The sequence below is a fragment of the Aquila chrysaetos genome, chromosome 1 (genome assembly GCF_900496995.4).
Source record: "Aquila chrysaetos chrysaetos chromosome 1, bAquChr1.4, whole genome shotgun sequence".
NCBI lineage: Eukaryota > Metazoa > Chordata > Aves > Accipitriformes > Accipitridae > Aquila > Aquila chrysaetos.
Window position 1 is genome coordinate 65469129 of NC_044004.1, and position 18910 is coordinate 65488038.

General features: G+C 46.7%; 2 protein-coding genes and 1 long non-coding RNA gene across 7 annotated transcripts; 2 read left to right on the forward strand and 1 right to left on the reverse strand.

Moving 5' to 3' along the window:
• Nucleotides 1–1303: 1303 nt before the first annotated feature.
• On the reverse strand, nucleotides 1304–10741 carry LOC115338451 (estradiol 17-beta-dehydrogenase 11-like). 2 transcript variants are annotated; one of them, XM_030007061.1, is made up of 7 exons: nucleotides 10384–10741; nucleotides 8362–8469; nucleotides 7595–7726; nucleotides 6254–6360; nucleotides 3925–4062; nucleotides 3534–3650; nucleotides 1304–2001 (listed from the first exon to the last, which is right to left on the reverse strand). In XM_030007061.1, exons 1-7 carry the CDS (start codon nucleotides 10591–10593, stop codon nucleotides 1914–1916), a joined length of 900 nt encoding a protein of 299 aa, XP_029862921.1. In that variant the 5' UTR covers nucleotides 10594–10741; the 3' UTR covers nucleotides 1304–1913. The 2 variants fall into 2 exon arrangements, with proteins under 2 accessions (XP_029862921.1, XP_040978720.1); XM_041122786.1 differs by lacking the exon at nucleotides 3534–3650.
• Nucleotides 7660–8063, forward strand: LOC115338589. Its single transcript, XR_003922441.2, has 2 exons — nucleotides 7660–7751; nucleotides 7836–8063. It is a non-coding gene; the product is annotated as an uncharacterized LOC115338589 (long non-coding RNA).
• A 102-nt stretch (nucleotides 10742–10843) lies between the features above and the next one.
• On the forward strand, nucleotides 10844–17361 carry LOC115338566 (ADP-ribose pyrophosphatase, mitochondrial-like). 4 transcript variants are annotated; one of them, XM_030007201.2, is made up of 5 exons: nucleotides 10844–11265; nucleotides 13137–13373; nucleotides 14836–14931; nucleotides 15719–15805; nucleotides 17169–17361. In XM_030007201.2, the coding sequence occupies exons 1-5, from the start codon at nucleotides 10889–10891 to the stop codon at nucleotides 17251–17253; spliced, it is 882 nt and encodes a 293-aa protein (XP_029863061.1). In that variant the 5' UTR covers nucleotides 10844–10888; the 3' UTR covers nucleotides 17254–17361. The 4 variants fall into 4 exon arrangements, with proteins under 4 accessions (XP_029863061.1, XP_029863078.1, XP_029863067.1 ...); XM_030007218.1 differs by having other exon boundaries at nucleotides 10844–11121; nucleotides 17169–17326; XM_030007207.2 differs by having other exon boundaries at nucleotides 17082–17180.
• Nucleotides 17362–18910: the final 1549 nt, after the last annotated feature.

Sequence of the window (18910 nt, forward strand, 5' to 3'; positions counted from 1 at the left end):
TGATGGTTCAATTCTGTCACTGGTGTTCAGGAGATGAAGGTTCAAATCCTTCCTCTTGCATCTGCTTCTTTATGCCGAGCAGAAGACTTGCAGTCTCAGGCAACATGGAGAAGAGCACGTGGCTCTCAGTTGTGACAGGCCCATCCTCTTAGCAAGAGCTGAATACGTAGCTCAAATAAAAGCAGAAGCAGCACAAAACAAAAGGAACCTCTTTCAGAGTAGACACAACATTAAATCACAATAAATCAGATTTGGGGGATGCCACTGTGGCAGGGAAAACAGACTTAGAAAATAACTCACTGAACACGCATGCAAGTTGGCCTCCTTTATCCTTCAGGACTCAAAGCATGCTTCTCAAATGTTTTGGGGTTTGGTTTTAAATACAACCCATGCCTAACAGTCTTTAATTGGCTTTTAACTTTTTTTTTTTAACCTTCCCTGAAATTTGCAAACCCCTTCTTTCTTTTCCTTCCTTGGCTACAGGAGTCTTGCACTGTGAAGCAGAAGTTCCCAAGCTGGGAACCCATGGTCTGACACACCCTGAATGTCCTGTTACATGAGCAAAAAGGAAACCGTTTTTGTGTCATTTAGCACATTTAGCAACCGTTTGTGCTGCCGGCAGCACAAACTTCTACCTGTTGCTACCCAAGAGCAGGAGGAGCTGGATGACGAGAGCTCTCCCTTTTCTGAAGAACCTCAGTGTGGAGAACAACACAAAATTCTCAGGTGAGCGGGATGGATTCTACTGGAAGCCACCCGTTTCCAGCTGTGCCAAAGGTGGTAGCATGTTCAGGCCTCCCTTGGATGGCTGTGAGCCAGCGAGTGCCTGATGCAGTCCGGAGTTGCACAAGTGGGTGGAAAGATAATCTGTGCTCTGAAGAGGTCTTTGACCCATGTTTCATCAGATGCTGTTCTCTTGTACCGCAGGCCAAAGACCTTTGGGGGTTTAACCTCCTGGTCAAGGTGGGTCCTGACAGAGCAGGCCACTAGCTTGTGATGGGGAGCAGTGAGAGGGCTCATCTGGAGCCTTCCCCCATGCACAATCTGCTCAGGCCCGGCCTGGCACCTGCATTTAAGCCCTGGCCTTGGCCCCAGCCCTTGCATGGGCTGTGCTGTCAGTGTGCCATGCCTGGCCTGTACCTCACTGATCCTGATGTGGCTTCCCAGCGTGACGGGGGACCTGACTTGTCCCTGCTGCCTGGCCTGGTGGTCAGCAGACTCTGGCTGACCCTTTCACCGTTGTAGCACCTGCTCCACTGTCCTTGCTCAGACCTCGTTACCACCTTCATTGTTGAGAGACACCTTTCGGTTAGAGAACTGTATTTATTTAGAATAAGGCATGTTGATGGTGCTAATGCATAATTGACAATTGATGTAATTAGGTATTACATTAGAAACAAGGCTGTATTATTTCAGGTACTCACTAGAAAAGCACACAAAACTGTGAGTGTTTATTAGAGCACATTTTTTTAAATTGAAAAAGATAAACTAAGGTGAAACAGGCCACCCACCTCCTATAAATGGCTTCTTGCAAGATACTTTTGCTCAGGGATGAGTCCAGATTTACATATTCTCAGGCAATCCCTTTGCACTCAAGTAGGCAGCTGTGCTGTCCCAAAGACGGGCTTTTGCAGGAATTCCTTTCTGCCTCAGCACTAGGAGATAGAGGCCATGCAACATACAGCAAAAGCAGCCCTTTAGACTTGTAGAGCTGCATCTCTGCTTTATTAACACTCCATGTTATGCAGGTATGTCCCTGCTGCAGGTGTGAGATAAACCCTTAGGTGCACTTGGAGATGGTGGCCTGGAAGCATCTGTCTTAGTTCTGCTCCGAATCAAACCAGCTGAACTATGCTCAGCACATGTTCTGTTTTCACTCATGCCACTGGGAAGTGAGAATCAATTTTTGCTTTTCACTGAGTGCTTTTCTGCCCAACAACTGCATCAAACTTGGTATCAGTCAGCTTTTTCAGAACAGCCAAGGCACGTTCTGGAAACAACCTGAAAGAGATAATAACGTGAAATCAAATGTGGGATAAGGAAAAAACTATGGGAAAAAGTGGCACCACAGGTGAGGGAAAGAGCTGGTCTGGGAGCAGAAGCGTGTGCACACAGACAGACCAAGGCTTAAACTGGGCATTATCTCCAAAGAACACATAGCCTCCATCAATCTCTTACTTGTTTTAACTCCAATCCCACCCATATCCTTTTATGACAGTTCTAAGGCTGGGTATCTACTGGGCAGTATTTTGGTTGCAATATTTCTACAGGATCCAAGAAGGATCAATATTGAACAGAGATACGTACATATTGAGTGTTTTATGCTCTGAAAAGCAGCAGGCCTATGGAAGGATGAGATGTTAAAACTGAGGTGCAGTTTACTCTCCTAGGATTTCTTTTGAGTCATGTCTCTTTGTGTCCCACTGCCCCAAATTAAGACAAAAAAGCAAAGTTATCTTAAGGGCTTTGACAGCATAAGGTTTGACTTCTCTATGCTTCTGCAGACTTGCACTGTCAGCGTGCAGCCCTTGGAGATGCAAAAAGACTTAAAAGCTTTTTCCCCACTGTCTGGTGTCAGGTTTGCAAACAAGATATTTTGTGTTTCATGACATACTGCAGAAGTTAACTGAAAACTTAATTTAGTTGTTCTGATATGAATTCCAGATTTGGAACCTGAGCTCTGATGAAAACACCTCCTCAGCAGAGCAGCTGCACTGGTTATTAAAGACATGTGAGAGGACAGATCTGTGCTTTCCATGGTAGAGCTAAGCAGTAGAGCTAAGCAATAGAGCCCTTCTGAAGCAACTTTCCCAGCCTCAGTGACCTCAGTCTTTGCTGTTGACATGAAGAAACAAACACTAATAAGCAGCAGGTGCTCAGCTCTTTCTACAACTACACTGGTGCTGCTGGTTCAGAGAAACTGTTGTTCACAAGCCCAAGGGAAATAGCAATCTGTGAAGAAAAAGTGTGCTATTGTTCTCTCTCTCCTTCCCAATCAGCCTGTAGAGCGGTTGAGTTCTCCACTGAGAACACTTAGCTGCAGAAAGTGGATCACAAGGACTTATGAGAGGGCTCAAAAAAATCTTTGTGTATGGTATCTGCTGTTGTCATTAGAAGGAACCACTGCTATTTCATTACCTTGTTACATGTTCTTCTCATACTAAAATATTTCAGATGGGTGGTTGTTTAAAAAATAATATTCTCTCCTGCAGACAGTTACACATTATCTAGTTACTATAGGCATATACATGTCAAGTCTGGACTGATAAATAAGTATAGTGATGTCAAACACTGAAGATAATACAAAATAAATGAAACTAGGTTGAATGTGAACGTCTGTCCAGCTGTCATTCCAGGGTTTCTCTAGGCTGCGAAACCATATCATTTACTACCATGAGTGCAAAATGCAGTTCCTTATAAAATAAAACTTAATCTTGAATCAGATGTTACAAGTTTGAGGGTTCTATACTCAGGTAGTTAGCATTGATATGTTCCCCCTTCCTGCCCCTTTTTTGTTTCCTTTTGCTACTTACCTTTCAGATAGTAAAGCAACGCTTAGATGTGATGGAACAAAAATCATTTTCTGATTGGTCAGTATTCCTTCCATCAGGGCCTCTACAACTTCTTCAATCTCCAAAACCTTTCCAAGCCTACACAGGAAAGCATACATGCAAGAGCTATGGCGGTAAAACAGAGGCGGTACTAGCCAAGGTAGGATGCTTCACATACGCACAGACTTGGGTAATTCCAATGCAACCATTATGTAGGTTAAATGACACTGCAGATTTTCTTTAGCCAATCCTATATATCAGTTTATCTCCAGTATTATATAGTCAGGTGGAATACAAGGCCCAAAGCTGGGGCTAATATGTAGTGCCTTGATGCAAAGAAGGAAGGACAGGAAGGCAGAGTTCTGATAGTTACCTTGTACTGGGGTTTTTGACAAATCCAGTGTTTATAAAAACTGGACAAAGACACGTAGTTTTTATTCCGTCCTTTCCCAGGGTAGACAGCTCCTCTGTCAGAGCTTTATGAAATCCAACGGCAGCAAACTTGCTTGAACTGCAGGAAGGGAAAAAGCACAAATGAGAAGGCAGAAATACAATTTCTAACTTTCTACAACTAGAAATTGCCTAAAAGATCGCACAGTACTGACTAGGAGGCAAAAAAAATGTAATCCAGCTAAGAGGAGAGGGCAGGGAATAATTCTAACTTTCCCAGAGTGTAGTGCTGGATTAGATATTGCTGCTTGGGGGAGTAACGGTGGCGTGCAGAGCGGGTGTCTTTCAGAAAAAGGCACCTTAGTTGCAAACAGACAGATGAATGTCAGGAATTCTTAGAAAATGATAAGTAATGTGCATCAATTGATGGACTTCCCTTTTCTCCCATGTGAGAAGATGCTTCGAAGGAACACGGCGTGAATCTCTAAAATCAAGAAGGATGGGCAGGGTAGAAATGGAGAACAACTCTCTACTGTTTCTTGTACCACACAGGGGTGTCTCATGGCTTTCGTGTGTGAGTTTTGAAATAGAGGAGCATTATGCATGAAATATTGAGGAAAGTAATGCCACAGAAATCGGTGCAGGCCAGGAGTATAAATTGACACCAAACGGAAGTAGAACCCGAGAATCGGTTTATTGACTGCTATTGATTTGGAGAGTGTAATCCCAGTAAAATCCCTGGCTGGGGAGTTCTCACGTTGCCAACAGCGAGTGACTCTCTTAAGGAGTGTTCCCAGGGGAAGACTGGTCCACCTGGAGCTGCTATTACAGAGGGCTAGAGGAGATGCAGAATGACAATATGCAATCTAACAGCTTTTCTGTTCAGGCACCGTGATTTTCTAGACGTGTTTCAAGTAGAAAAGCAATTTTATCTCAGGATGGCATAAGTATTTCTGTACACTACAGTCACTGCCACAATGGTAGAAAGATTAAAAAGCTACTCAATAGGGGTTTACCTGACAACACTACAACACCTCACAGGAGTGCTACTTTCTAAGAAGAAGGGAAGAGAATACCTTTTTTGCTATGCTAAGCAAAAGCCTGGATGGGTAAGGGAGAGAAAAAAAGAGCAGCTTTCATCAGTTGATGTATCACATGACTATTCCTTCCTACAAGCATTTGCTCCTGATTCAGTCAGAGCTGATAAGCAAATTGGCAGGAACCTCCAGGCATCCTTCAGTGCTGGCTGTTGTGCTTTTTTCCTCCTTAGCATGGTCCTTTGGACGTGCCATATTCAGTGGTAGGATTATTTTGTGTTATGGGTTTGTGTGGCGCGGTTTTTTGGTAGTGGGAGAGGGGGCCGCAGGGGTGGCTCTTGTGAGAAGCTGCTAGAAGCTCCCCCGGCTCCAAGTCGGACCCGCCTCCGGCCCAGGCCGACCCAAACAGTGATGGTGGTAGCGCCTCTGGGAGAAGATTTAAGAATGGGAACCTGCAGTGAGTAGGGGGATTGGAATGTGAGAGGAACACCTCTGCAGACACCAAGGACAGTGCAGAAGGAGGGGGAGGAGGGGTGCCTGAGGAGGTGGATGCCCCTGCAGCCTGTGGAGGGGAGTGGGGGAACAGATGCCCCGAGGATGGCCATGACTCCAGGGGAAAGCCTGTGCTGGAGCAGCATGTGGCTGAAGATCGGCCCACGGAAAGGACCCATGCCAGAGGAGTTCGTGAAGAACTGCAGCCTGTGGGAAGGACCCACATTGGAGAAGTTCATGGAGAAATGTCTCCCGTGGGAGGGAGCCCGCACTGGAGCAGGGGAAGAGTGATGAGTGCTCTCCCTGAGGAGGAAGGAGCGGCAGAGACAAGGTGTGCTGAACTACCCCAACCCCCATCCCCGGTTCCCCTGCGCCGCCGGGGAGAGGAGGTGGAGAGAACCGGGAGTGGAGTTGAGCCGGGAAGGAGGGAGGGGTGGGGGGAAGGTGTTCTAAGGTTTGGTTTTACTTCCTAATATCCTTGTTTTGATTTGATTTGTAGTAAATTAAATTGATTTTGTTTCTTCCCCAAGTTGAGCCTGTCTTTTGCCCGTGACCATAAGTGGTGAATGATCCCTCCCCGTCCTTGTCTCGACCCACGAGCCTTTCTTTGTATTCTCTCCTCATCGCACCATGGCTGCGGTGGGGAGGAGTGAGCGAGTGGGTGCGTGGTGCTTTGCCGGTGCTGGGCTGAAACCACGACATTTTGGTTGCTCTGTGCTTGCTGATGGAGAAGACGCAATTAAAAATAAAAAAATGAAGAGAGCTGATTTTAAAATCACTTACCAATAAGCCACCATGAAAGAAGTCACAAAGTGACCTGCTGCCGAAGCCACCGTGACTATGTGACCGTGGTTGTTGTTCATCATGGTTGGCAGAAAAGCTCTTGTGGTCTTGAGAGTCATTTAAACCAAGAGGCAAAAATGTGGGGGAGAGGAAAGGGGAAAAAGAACAACATTTTCTTAGGCATATTCAACACTGACCCTGACTATCATCAATTAAGCGACTAATGCTATTGCTAATGCTATGCGCTGTACAGCACCTCAGATTCTGAGAGCCACAGAGATACCCATTCTCCATTCAGCAGGTACAACTGGGAACCTGTTTTCCAAACGGGAATGTTTCAGGAAGTTGGCTATAAACAGGAGCTGATTCTCACATCTTTCCTGCGCTGCTTTTTAGGTTTCAGGTGTCAGCGGCAACGCTGCCAGTGTCTCACCTCAGCATGTACCATAAACACACTCATCAATCTGTAGCTTCTCTTTTCTTCTGCTGCAAATGAGTCCTTAACAGCTGAAACCCTCCCACTCTGTAACTCCTGCTGGCAGCTGCCCTACCCCAGGAGTCAGCTGTGGGCGTGCCAAGGACCCACAGCCCAGATCTGACAGGGCCCAGCTGTGCTACCATGACTCAAGACTGCTGGGAGAAAGCTGTGAGAAAGTCCACAGAGAGATGAGAGAGGTACAAATCGTAAGGAGAGGCAGGACTGACGGGAAACGGGCTCGGAAGGAGCTCAAGGAGCCAGGAGGGAAGGCGGTGACATAGCGGGGTACAAACCACGAGGGCAAGAGTGCCCAGGAAGATTGGCCAGGCTGGTGGGTGCAGTCAGGGAGGGGCCAGGCCTTGCTGTGCCCTGTAGCCAGGCTGTGCTGGGAGCTGCGGGGCTGCCCCTCTCCTGCTCTGCCCGACCCACACCTGCCTAGCCATTCGGGCCACGTACCGGCTGCCTTTTGTGCAGGTGAGCCGATAAAAACATTGGTTTGTATTTTTCAGCTGCGTATCTTCTATTTGCAGGGTTTCGGCGCTCAGCTGCGGGCACCCAAACTACCCAATGTGTAGAGGAACCCTAATACCCCTCCGACAGAGACCCACCCATGCTGCAGATGAGGCCGTCGCTGGCTAGCTCATGCAGAGGAAAGAGAGAATGAAAAAACTGGGCCAGGCTCTGATCAGCAAGAGGCTAATCAAGTTTCCCAACAGTCAGTCTAGCTGGGTGCCCCTGTGCTATACGTGTCCAAAAGACGCTTTTGTAATTCACTGCTAGCTGAAAATAACTGTTAGCCTAAATATGCCTCCTCAGCAACGCTCCCAAAAAACCATAGGTGTGAAGATAGTAGTGGCCCTTACCCAGATGTGAGCAAGAATGTTGACTTCAAACATCCTTTCAATCTGGTGGTCCTGAGTCGAGAGCAGGTCGGCAGCTGTAATCACGCCGGCGTTATTCACCAGGATGGAGACATCCCCAATGTCCTTCTTCACCTTTTGGACAGAAAAAAACAGAAAGGTGCGTGTCATTTGTTATCAAAAAAATGCAAGGCTGTGGAAGATGAGCGACAATTAATTTAATTGTTAACGTTCTTTCTTTTAGGGAGAGGAAGATTGCACCATGTTTCCAGATGTGGTAGGACCTGTGCGGTAGTACCATGAAATCTGGTTTAGATCTGAGGCGTCTCCCTTAATTACTGCCAGTACTTACAGTCTTCCACACATTGCCTACAGACACAGTGTGCTCTGTGTAGTCACAGTTGGGACTGGATGTGCAGACTGTTTTGAGCCAGCTGCACCATATCCTTTACAATAAAATATTTCAAATGTCCCCAGTGTTGTCTGTGTGCTGCTCAGGAAACTAAAAGGCTTCCAGTTCCTTCAGGGACTGGAAGTCTAAAGAGCACACTTGGCAACAAGGCGTGATATGCCAGAGCCCCACAGAAGAGGATGAGACTGCCTGCGATCTCAGAAGTGCTGCTTCACTCTCCGTACAGAAAGCAGCAAGAAGTGGGGAGATTCCAAGGGCTTGCACGATTTGCGTACACTAGCCCTTCTCTTGTTTTCCTGACTTTTCTGAAAATCGAGCGTGTTTGGGTAAGCTTTTGGACGTGCCCCTGCTGCCCTACCTTCTCTGCAGCGCTGCAGATTTCCTCCCTTTTGCTGCAGTCCACCACGAAGGCTTGAACAGTGGCTCCCAGCCTTTCGCATTCTGCTGCCGTGTCCTCAACGCCATGCTGTAAGAGGCAGAAAAGACAGACACGCATGCGCAACTGTACCCTGTCCGTGTGTTGCTGCTCGGGCACCGCGGCAGACCAGTTAGAGGCTGAAGATTTGTCCTGATTGCATAACCACTGCCAAGCCCCTGAACCGTTCACAGCTACCCAGGGAAAGAGCTGTAGCTAGCACCTGAGGGAGGGCTAGTATTCCGACCTAAATTTCGGACCTGCGTAGAGTGACTGCCAGAAAGGGAATGTGGCAACAAGAGTGAGTTTGCCTTGGTAAAGCACACGTAACTAGGCTGCAGAAAGGGGGCACTCGGTGACTTTCACAGCACAGCAGGCAGACACCATGACTGTAAGCAGAGCTCTTAAAACACAGGCCCAGCTGACACCCCCGAGATACGAAGAGTGGCCCTATATGTTTCTGTATTCACAGACTGCATGTGAGAAGAGAGGTGTGCTCCAAAGCGCACAGTGCAGAGAGACATTTCTTACAAGAACAGCATTTGACACCCACAGAACAGAAGCTCCCCCAAGTCATTCTGTCAACCCAGTAAGTGAGGGCAGAAGTGACTTTGCTGTAGCCTTGTCCCCAGGTGCCAGTAAGCCATGGCAATGGGGACCTGTGCAGTGAAAAGCCCCAGTTCACAAATGGCCCGGGACAGCTCAGCACTTGACAGAAGCTGTGCAGGTGGCTGGGGTGGGTGACTGGGCAGCTCCCCTCAGCCCCAGCTGCTGCTTAAGGCTGATGGCCGCCCAGAAGTGAGACCTTCGTCAAGGCAGTTGGACTGGGGAAGCATACTCCTAAAACCTTCAGGATCCACCACCTCCTTTGGCATTGTATTTCAGAGCCTGCTTACACCCACCCTTACAATATATTTCCCAGCACCAAAGCCAGGTCTTGCTCGTTACTAAGTTTATTCCTTTTCCCCCCATTCCAGCGAACATGGACAACACCCTACTTGCCAGCAGCCCTTTACGCATCGGGAGACCGGTGCCGTGCCTCCTCCCACCCCTCCAGAGTCTGGCCTTAGCCGTAATGGGTAGCAGGAACAGACACTGAACATGTTTGACAATATCCTCCCTATTTATACATTCCTTTACGCTAGGCTTGTCTTGGGTTGTTTGTTTGTTTGTGGTGCGCTGGGGTTTTTTCGCAGCTTCAGGATGACATAATGAACTGCTCTGCAGTTTCTGATCCACTGTGTCAGAAACCTTTCCCGCGCACTGCTGCCCAGCCACGCACCCCTCTGTACAGCCAATCACTCCCACACACAGCACTTTGCCTTGATCCCTACTGAATGACATTCCGCGTGTCTGCATCTGTCCATCCTCCGCTTGCCAAGGTCTTTTTGCGTTCCAGTCAAGTGAGCTGAAATGAAGAGTTTGGGCTAGTGTAAACATTTACCAAGGCACCGTCTACACACTGAACCGTGCCAGAGGGCAGCAGGGCTCGCACACAAGTCAACGCAGTGATGCCCGTCAATATGAGTAGAGACACATCCTCCAGCAACGTACGCAAAGTATCTTGAGGCTAGAGAGACAGCGAGCAGAAGGTAAACCTGCTTCTCCATAGAAACAGGCTTCTGGTCTGGGCGTGCCTTCTTCTGCCAGCCTAGGCAGTGGTTCCAACAGCAGGTGGCTGACCACTGCGCTCCCTCTTGCAGGCACTCTTTGATGTGCTGTGCATGCTACCTCGCTGATTAGCACTGAGTAAGTGTGGGACCCAGACACCTGCGTCCTCTGGTGCGAGTGGGGCCAAACCCTGTACTGGCGCTCAGCGTCCCAGTCCGTGAGCTGACCGTGAGCCAAGGGGAGCGGACGTGGGAGGAGGCAATGTGGATGCAATTTGTGTGCAGCCCTTCCCACGCTATTAAAAACCCAGTGGCCTCAGAGATGAACAAGTCAAGACACGAACTGTACCATTACCTTATTGATGTCCCACAGAACCAGTCTGCTTTGACGCCTGGCGAACTCGAAGGCAGTCGCTCTCCCTATGCCATGGCCAGCACCCGTGATGAGAACAAGCTCTCCACTGACAGACTTTCTCTTCACAGGGACAAAAAGCTTCACAAAAGCCTCCAAGTAGGAGTAGATGAGCGTAGCCAGGAACAGGAGCAGATCCAGAAACGGATTCATTGTTTGGCTGAAAGTCCTTTGATAACCTGACTGAACTTTAACCTCTTTTGACGAGGACGTGGATTGATGATTTACCAGCAGCCCGCGGCCCGCCTGAGCACGCACCGCTCGTTCCGTCAGCCACGGGCCTCTGCTCCGGCAGGAACCGCCCCTCGCCGCGGCCCTCCCCGCGCCGCCCGGCCCGCTCCGGCCGCGCCCCAGGCTCCCCTCGCCCCGCGGGGCTCCGTGAAACGCGGGGACCGCGATCGCCGAGGCCGGACCGCGACCGGGGCGCGAGGAGCAGCAGCCGCCACCGATGCGACGGGCCCCTGGCCCGGCCACACCTCCCGGCGGCGCAGCGACCAGTCAGAGAGCGCCGTTTGGGGATGGGGCGTGTCCGGGGAGGGGAAAAGCCGGTGGGCTGGAGGCGCTCGCGATTGGTGGCGCTCCGCCCAACGAGAGGCGAGCTTGTAAAGAGGGTCGGCGGCGGCTGCGGCGGCTGCGGCGGCGGCTCGGCCGGTCGGGGCTCGGGGCGGCCCGGCCCGGCAGGTACCGGGCAGCGCTCGGGGGGCCACCGGCGGCTCGGGGAAGGGCGGCAGCTCGGAGCTGGCTGCCTCGCCCAGCCGGTCCAGCGCCCGCATTTCAGGCCCGGCCCAGCCCTGTGGAGCTGAGGCGAAACTTGCTTCTGCCGAGGTGGGGTCGGCGTCGTCGTCGATGCCGCTTCCTGCCGGTGCCCTTCGTGCAGCGGCGGGGCCCGGTTTCGCACGGGCAGTCGCCGTGTTTTCTTTCACTGTTGCGCTGTCCACCCAGCCTGTCCGGTGCGTTCACCAGCACCGTCCTCCCCTCAGGTACCGTGGCCTGTTGATGTGAAGCTGGGCCGTGCCCAGGCCAGGCCGGGGTGGTGCTGCTGAGTCGGTGGCTCTGCTGGTGTTTGGCCCCGTTGAGGTGGTGCCCTGTTCTCGAGGGAGCAGCCACCTTATTGCTGGGCCGAGGTCTCAGGGCTGCCTTGGCATGCCCTGCTAGCTGAGGGGGAGCTTGGCATGGGATGTGCTGTGTAGCTGACAGCGTCGCTTTTGGATGTGGCAGAAACAAAAATCAGGCTGTCCTTTAGACTGATGCAGTTATTGAAATACACAAAAGCGATGTAACATTGGCCTGGCTGTGGAGGTTGGTGCCCTATCAAGTATGCCCTTTTCCCCATCTCTGTTAAAGATTTTTATGAGCCTCAAGTGGTTTGTGAATTGAATTGTGCTTGAGAACATCAACTCAGCAGTGAATGTGACAGCACATGTGCTGTAACTGTGACCAATGAATTCTCAACTTCAGTGTGAAGCAGAACCTACTCTCGTAGAGGCACCTGAAGATTTCATCGCATGAGTGAGGAGTTTAGAACTGGAACTGCTGTTTTTTTAAAGAGCCTGGCCTGTTTTGCTAGTTATAACCTAATATGCATATCTGAGTTCAAATAGCAGGGTTAATACTAGTGTACGAGCTGCTTTTTTCTTTTTTTGTCAGAAGCTCATTGGTCCCATCATCACTTTGCTCAAATGTTAACTTGTTAAAACCTGGGTGCATTTTTGCAGAGGAGACATATTTCCTTACATGCTGGAAGTGATTCTTTGATTTTTTTAAAAAAAAAAAAAAAAGCTTTTCACTAAGAACTTAAAAATATCTTGTTTTTAGAGTACTATTGTAGGTTATAGCCCCTTGCTGAGCTTTGAGCCTCTTCTCTAGAGTAATCCTCTTTGTTTTTGTAATAGTTAAAAAAATTGAGTACAGGAAGGCTGCTTTGTGTGTTGAAGGAAAACTGTGTAGCGTTTTTAAGAGCCGATGATCGGGCACTGTAACCCAATCTGCTGTTGAGTATTTCATTGTTGACTGGTCTTTCAGCTCCAGAAAACCCATGGCAAAATAAAATCACTAGGAGTCTCAAGTATTTTTTTTTTTTTCTTTTAACTTAACTGGTTTGATAGTTCTAGCCTTCTTTAAAATTGAAAACCAAGGTAAGTGTTATCCTACTCAGTATTGCACAAAATAATATTTTGGTGGTCATAGCAACTTGTAGAGCTGTGTTGCTCAGGCTTTTGGATATTTCATTCTTGCTCTTACCTGGTTTACCACTGGGTGTGACAGCAGGACTCTTGTAAGGCTGGGTTGGTTTGTTGATGAAATGCCCATGCAGAGATTTAATGTTCAAGCAGACCTTTCTTCTGCATTTATGGTAAAACTCTTTGAGGTGTTCCTTTTATATGATTAATAACTGGTCAGTGTTCCACACAGTCTGGAATGGCAGTTCCAGTTCTCAGCTTTTCACTCATACTATGAAATCTTCCTGTGTGTCTAGTAGAGTACTCTTCTGCTTCAAGAAGCTGAAGGTAAAATTCAGAATTTGTTGGTCCAGGTGTACATTTGCATGATGTCTGAAAGAAGCAATAATATATTACTGAGAGCTGTTTTGTTGAAAAAGCCTAGTCTGTTCCACTTGCTATAATGTACTCTGCACATCTGGGATTAAATAACAGGGTTAAAGCCTAAGGAATGAGGTGGTGTTTTCTTTCTTTCAGTAACTTGTCTGCAAACTGTGGGTCCCACCTTCATCCTGTTAACATGTTCAACAGTTACAATGTTAAGTTCTACCACAGCAAAGCTCTCACCTCCCCCTATCCGGGATCACATGTTGAGCGTGGTCAAGTTCCTGAAGATAAGGTGGGCTGGCTAATTGAGTGGAAAGATTATAATCCTGTGGAATACACTGCAATGTCTGTTTTGGCTGGACCCAGTTGGGCGGATCCCCAAATCAAGTGAGTGTAAATTGTGGCTCTTTTCTCCTGTGAACATGGAAGCAGGAAATAGGGATCAGCTGAGTTAAGAAGATCATCAGCTTAAGTGATGTGTGATTCTACAGTGATGTGTGAGAGTCAAGACCTAGAAAAATGGTGGTTAGAGAACTGAATGGTTTGGATTAGCTGTGACTGTCTTTGACACATGAGTTTACTGAGCTGGTGATTGAGGTAAGAGTAGTGTTAATTGGAATAATGGACAGCTATTGATGCTGTGTAGTGCTGCTTCTCTGTGTTGTGAGCTAAGTAAAAAAATCTCCTAATTCTCCTTAAGAATTTGGGAGAACAATTTCATAATATACTTGTTTGTTTGTTCATGGATCGAATGCAAGATGAGAAGAGAATTAAAGTAGAATTGTAGTTTTTGAGTTGAATGCTCTGACTCAGGAAAGGTGACAGGTTGAATGCATGACTGTATTTCTTTTTTTTCTGAATGTGTATATTGATATTTTTTTTTTATTGATTCTGTGAATACATTCTCCTCTCAAGGAATGCTGTATCCTTCTTGGCTAGAAAGTTAGATGCATGCATCTAGTGTAACTTGTGATAATGTGAAATGATGATTCCTCTGTATGAACATCTGTAGAAAAATCAGAAGATAATGGCACTTGAGGTTTCAGCCTTACCTTCCTTGTTTCCCATTGCTGTGTGAACATGTGCTTCTATTTGCTCTTAATTTGGTTAGTATTCTGCTGATAGCAAGGCACACTGCTCCTTAGACTCTGTAGGGCTGCTGATGTTCTGTCAAGGCATAGTTGGAAAAGTGTCAGGTAATCTTTTAGTAGGTGTTGGTAATACTTGAAAATAGAGTCCTTTTTTGGGTATTAGTGTAAATTCCCAGATGAATTGTGTAGAAGAAGCTAATCAGTAGTTTGAAACCTGTGATGGTTTGAGAGGAATTGCTTTTGGGAAAGTAAATAATACTTCTGTAGACAGCTGCTTCTCTACTGGTTTTCAGAGGTATACATAGGAGATTGGCATTAAGCTAATTTTGAAAATCAGTGATTATTAGCTTGTAACTCTGATAAATCATATCTAATAAATTTCTGCTCAATTTTTTTATTAGCAAAATATTTTTTTAGTTTTATCAATGGATAACATCCTTCTGTGTTCTCTAACCTTAACAAGAGCACCTTTGAAACACTTTGTCTAAATGAAAACCTAGAGAGACACAATGTTAAAGTCTTCAGAGGGACGTGCTTACGTCTGCAGAACTAAATACAGGGAGACTGTCATCAATAAAGGTTGAGACTTTATAGCTTCCTATAGAAAAGGGAGGGCCTACAACTTGAATTCTGGTAAAAACTGCTCATTGGTCAAATGGGTGTTGCTGATCTGGTGGTTGGCCTGCAAGCTTTTGTGGGGCAGAGGGGTGTTTTGCGTTTTATAACTTATCTCTATTAAATTATTCTTTTCCACACAGTGATAAAGGTTTTTCTCCCAAATTCAATGAGAGGGATGGAGAAGTGGAGAGGAGGAGTCTGAATGGCTTGTATGTGGTTGAAAATGGGAGGCCCCGGTGAGTGGTTTTTTTGTTTGCATATTCATTTCAGTGATGTAGTTTCAGGTCTATCAGTTTTGATGCGTGGTACCTGATAGAACAAAATCAAGATAGTCTCCCCTAGGGACAGGAAAAATGCTGCCTCAGGTCCAGAGACTTCTTTCTTTGGAAGAAGGTTGTGTCAAAGAGGCACTAAAAGGTTAGCCAGTAGTACCACAACAGAGGGTTGCGGTGACACTGGAGTTGGAGGAGCTCTAACACGGTTAATAGTAGGGTCTGTTGAATTAATTTTTTCCACAGTTTGACCAGGTGTTGGGCTTTGAAGCTTTTGTACCACTTGTGTGGTATGGCGGAGTGGAAGAGTATTTGCTTCCACTGACAAATCCTGGCATAGCACAGATGGGTAATCTCACCTAAAAATAATTTTTCTTTCTGCCATTTGTACATAATTGAATGCTCTGTTCGTCTGTAGTCTTGGAAACTAGATTCCATTTTCAGACAAGGTTGTGTGTGCAATGAGAGTAATGTTTGATCAGGAGCATTTCGGGGCACAAGATCTGAGAAATGACAAAGCCATTCTGTATATTTCCTTTCCCTGTACAATCAACACAAAAAGAGGTTGATGGAGAAAACCATGCTTTGTCTCTCTTGCTCTTTAAAGCATATGGTGGCACCAAATGTATGTTGCTATCCTTTTCTTTGTTGTTATTTAAGCTTCTTTGAAGCTGCTTCTTTTAGAATACTTGCAGTATATTTTGAATGTGGGGAGGTAAATATGCTTAATGTACTGGGCCACTTATTTCAGAAATCCGGTGGGAAGGACTGGCCTCACAGGCAGAGGACTGTTAGGGCGCTGGGGACCAAACCATGCTGCTGATCCTGTTGTAACTAGGTAAGCGTCAGGTGACTGTAAGGTGCCCTGCAGCAGAGCAAAAAAACCCATGCATTTAGCTTTTTCTGTGCATCTCTGGACAGGCTATTACTTTTCACAGGCCCTTTGTGTGTGTTCCTGTATGTGTAAGCCCATTCAGATATGGGTGTCTGGAGAGATACATAGACATGTAGAACATGAATGTCATAATTTTTTAGTCTTTGTCTCTGGCAAAGAGTAAGGACTCACTGCTAATGACAGGCAATCACTTCTGAAATGCTGAGGAAGCAGATTTAAAAAAAACCAAAAAACAAAAAAAACCCAACAAACCAGGAAGCATAATTTAATAGAAATACATTATACAAATAATCTTCAGTAACAGATGTAAAACCTGAAAGGGTTATGTGATACTTTGGTACCGTATACATAATATGCCAAAAGGCCTTAGGTGAGGCATGTTAAATTGCAAAAATAGGTTTTTCTGTCATAATGACTCAACTGCAAAAAAAAAAAGCAATGTGCCTGCTTTTGCTCTGTAAGAAATACTTACTTGGCCTAGTATGTTATAGGAGGAGGCAGGGTTATGTTTCTCTTTTTTTTTTTTTTTCTTTTGTCAGTGTATGCTCTGTTTTAGTGGTGCTTTTGCGGCCAGGATCTGTGTGTATGTGCTAACTATTGTACACGCAGAAAGCGTTCAGAAAAGATAGCATAGTTAACAAAGGTGCAAGCTGAGAAGTGCCATGCTGAAGATAGAACCATCGTGAAAATCATCCTAATGCATTTTACTTCTTCCCCTTTTCAGAAGGCTGCCAATGCTATTGAGTTGTTTCCTTGAAAGTAAAAGAAATGCTGCTTTTATTTTGTCTTTGTTTAGAGAGCTTTTTGCTTTAACTATTGGTAGTTCTTCTTAATTCTATACTGAAGGCAACAGTGGGTGTTTGTGGTGGTGCGCTGGTGCTGGGTGAGGTGCTTCGGAGGTGTTGCAGCATGCATGTACGTTCTGTTCTAGCAGAAGGCATCCTTGTGAGGGATAGGCACAAGTGCGGCTCGGTGCGCGTCACAGCTGGTAGGATGTGCTGGACGTAGCTCTCAAAGGAGCTGCTGCTATCAGCATGGCTACAGAAATGTGGCTCTTGGGCGGTTTCTGTCCTTTTGGCTGAGGAAAACACAGTTGGTGGAGGTGCGTGAAAAACTCAGTGTTCTGCCCTTGGTGGCAGTCTTGCCAGATGGCATCTGTTGGTCCCGTCCCCACCCTGCCCGTGATGGTTCTCTCTCTGCTTTGTTTGCCCCTGCACAGGTGACAGCATGGGTGCCTTGCTGTTCCTCTCCCAGGCGCTTGTGTCAAGAAGCAGCAAAGCATGTTCTTGTTTGTCGTTTGCTGCAGGTGGAAGAGGGACAGAAGTGGCAATAAAATTGCTCATCCAGTTACTGGCAAAAACATCTTGAGGGTCCCTTCGACTCTGCTGTAATTCTGTCTCGAATCCTGCTGTGTGAGTGCCCAGTCGCTCAGCCTCATGAGGTCCTTCAGCAGTTTTTTCCATGGTTAGTTCAAGTCCGTCCTTGTTTGCATACCTGTGCGTTGTCAGCAGACTTTGTCCCCTGCCTTCCTCTTCCAGGTCATTTAACGAAAGCTGAATGGTAATAGTTCTTTCAACTCATGGACTCCACAAGTGAGCTCTTGGCCCACTTTTCCTTCTTATTGTATCTTTTTATTAGTTTGTTATCCATATCCAGACCTTCCATCTTGTGCTATGGCTGCTTAGTTTCCTGAAGTCCTTTGGAAAATGGCACTGATTGTGTGAATTGGATCATCTTTATCTAATTGAGTCTAAATTGCACAACTCATGCTTGGACTTGCTTGTGTGTAATGCAGTATTCAGAACCTTAATTAGGACAATCCTGGTAGGAAAGAAGAGAAAAACGAATTTCAGGTGTTTCATCTGGATCTAACAATGTAACTGCATGGTCTTATTTGAAAAGAATTTCTGACCTTGCTCCTTTGTTTTTCAGTTAGAAAATGAGATGTGTCCAGGTCATGTTCATAATGTTATTTAAGGATTTTTTTGAGCCTCTTGGGAAAGAGTGGAAGGTTGCATGAACATCTGTCTTCTGACCAAAATCAGTCTCCCGTTGAAATTAAAGTTGTTGAAAAGGCTTTTTTTTGTCCTGGTGCTTTAGCTGCACTGTTGCTCATCTTGTCTGTGGGAGACTGGGTTGACTCCAGCAGAGAGATTCAGAGCTAGGCACTTCCTACTTTTCTCTTGGAAGTTCATTCTGTTCTTAATTAACACATCGGCGTTCGGGCCAGACCCTAATTGCACAGCTCAGCGGTGCTGTCATTTTCCTGGCACGAGGCTCCAGTCAGTGCTGTGGCTGAGACAGAGAAGGCAGGGAGGGGAGAGAAGCGCCGACTCCAAGAGGCACCTCAGAGGGAGGCAGAGCATGAGGCCAGAATCACTAACCTGACTCATAACGAGTTCTAAGCCAGGATGTGAGGTATCACTCTTCAAATTTGGGACTTAGCTGTAGGCAGCTATATGAAGCTTGTTCACATAGGCTCCTGCTAGGCACCCATAATGACCAGACTTTGGGATAAGCTTCAGTTGTCTGTTGTGGCCAGAAAGAGAACTGAGGAGCCCAGAAGGCTTGATGGTTCAATTCTGTCACTGGTGTTCAGGAGATGAAGGTTTAAATCCTTCCTCTTGCATCTGCTTCTTTATGCCGAGCAGAAGACTTGCAGTCTCAGGCAACATGGAGAAGAGCACGTGGCTCTCAGTTGTGACAGGCCCATCCTCTTAGCAAGAGCTGAATACATAGCTCAAATAAAAGCAGAAGCAGCACAAAACAAAAGGAACCTCTTTCAGAGTAGACACGACATTAAATCACAATAAATCAGATTTGGGGGATGCCACTGTGGCAGGGAAAACAGACTTAGAAAATAACTCACTGAACACGCATGCAAGTTGGCCTCCTTTATCCTTCAGGACTCAAAGCATGCTTCTCAAATGTTTTGGGGTTTGGTTTTAAATACAACCCATGCCTAACAGTCTTTAATTGGCTTTTAACTTTTTTTTTTTACCTTCCCTGAAATTTGCAAACCCCTTCTTTCTTTTCCTTCCTTGGCTA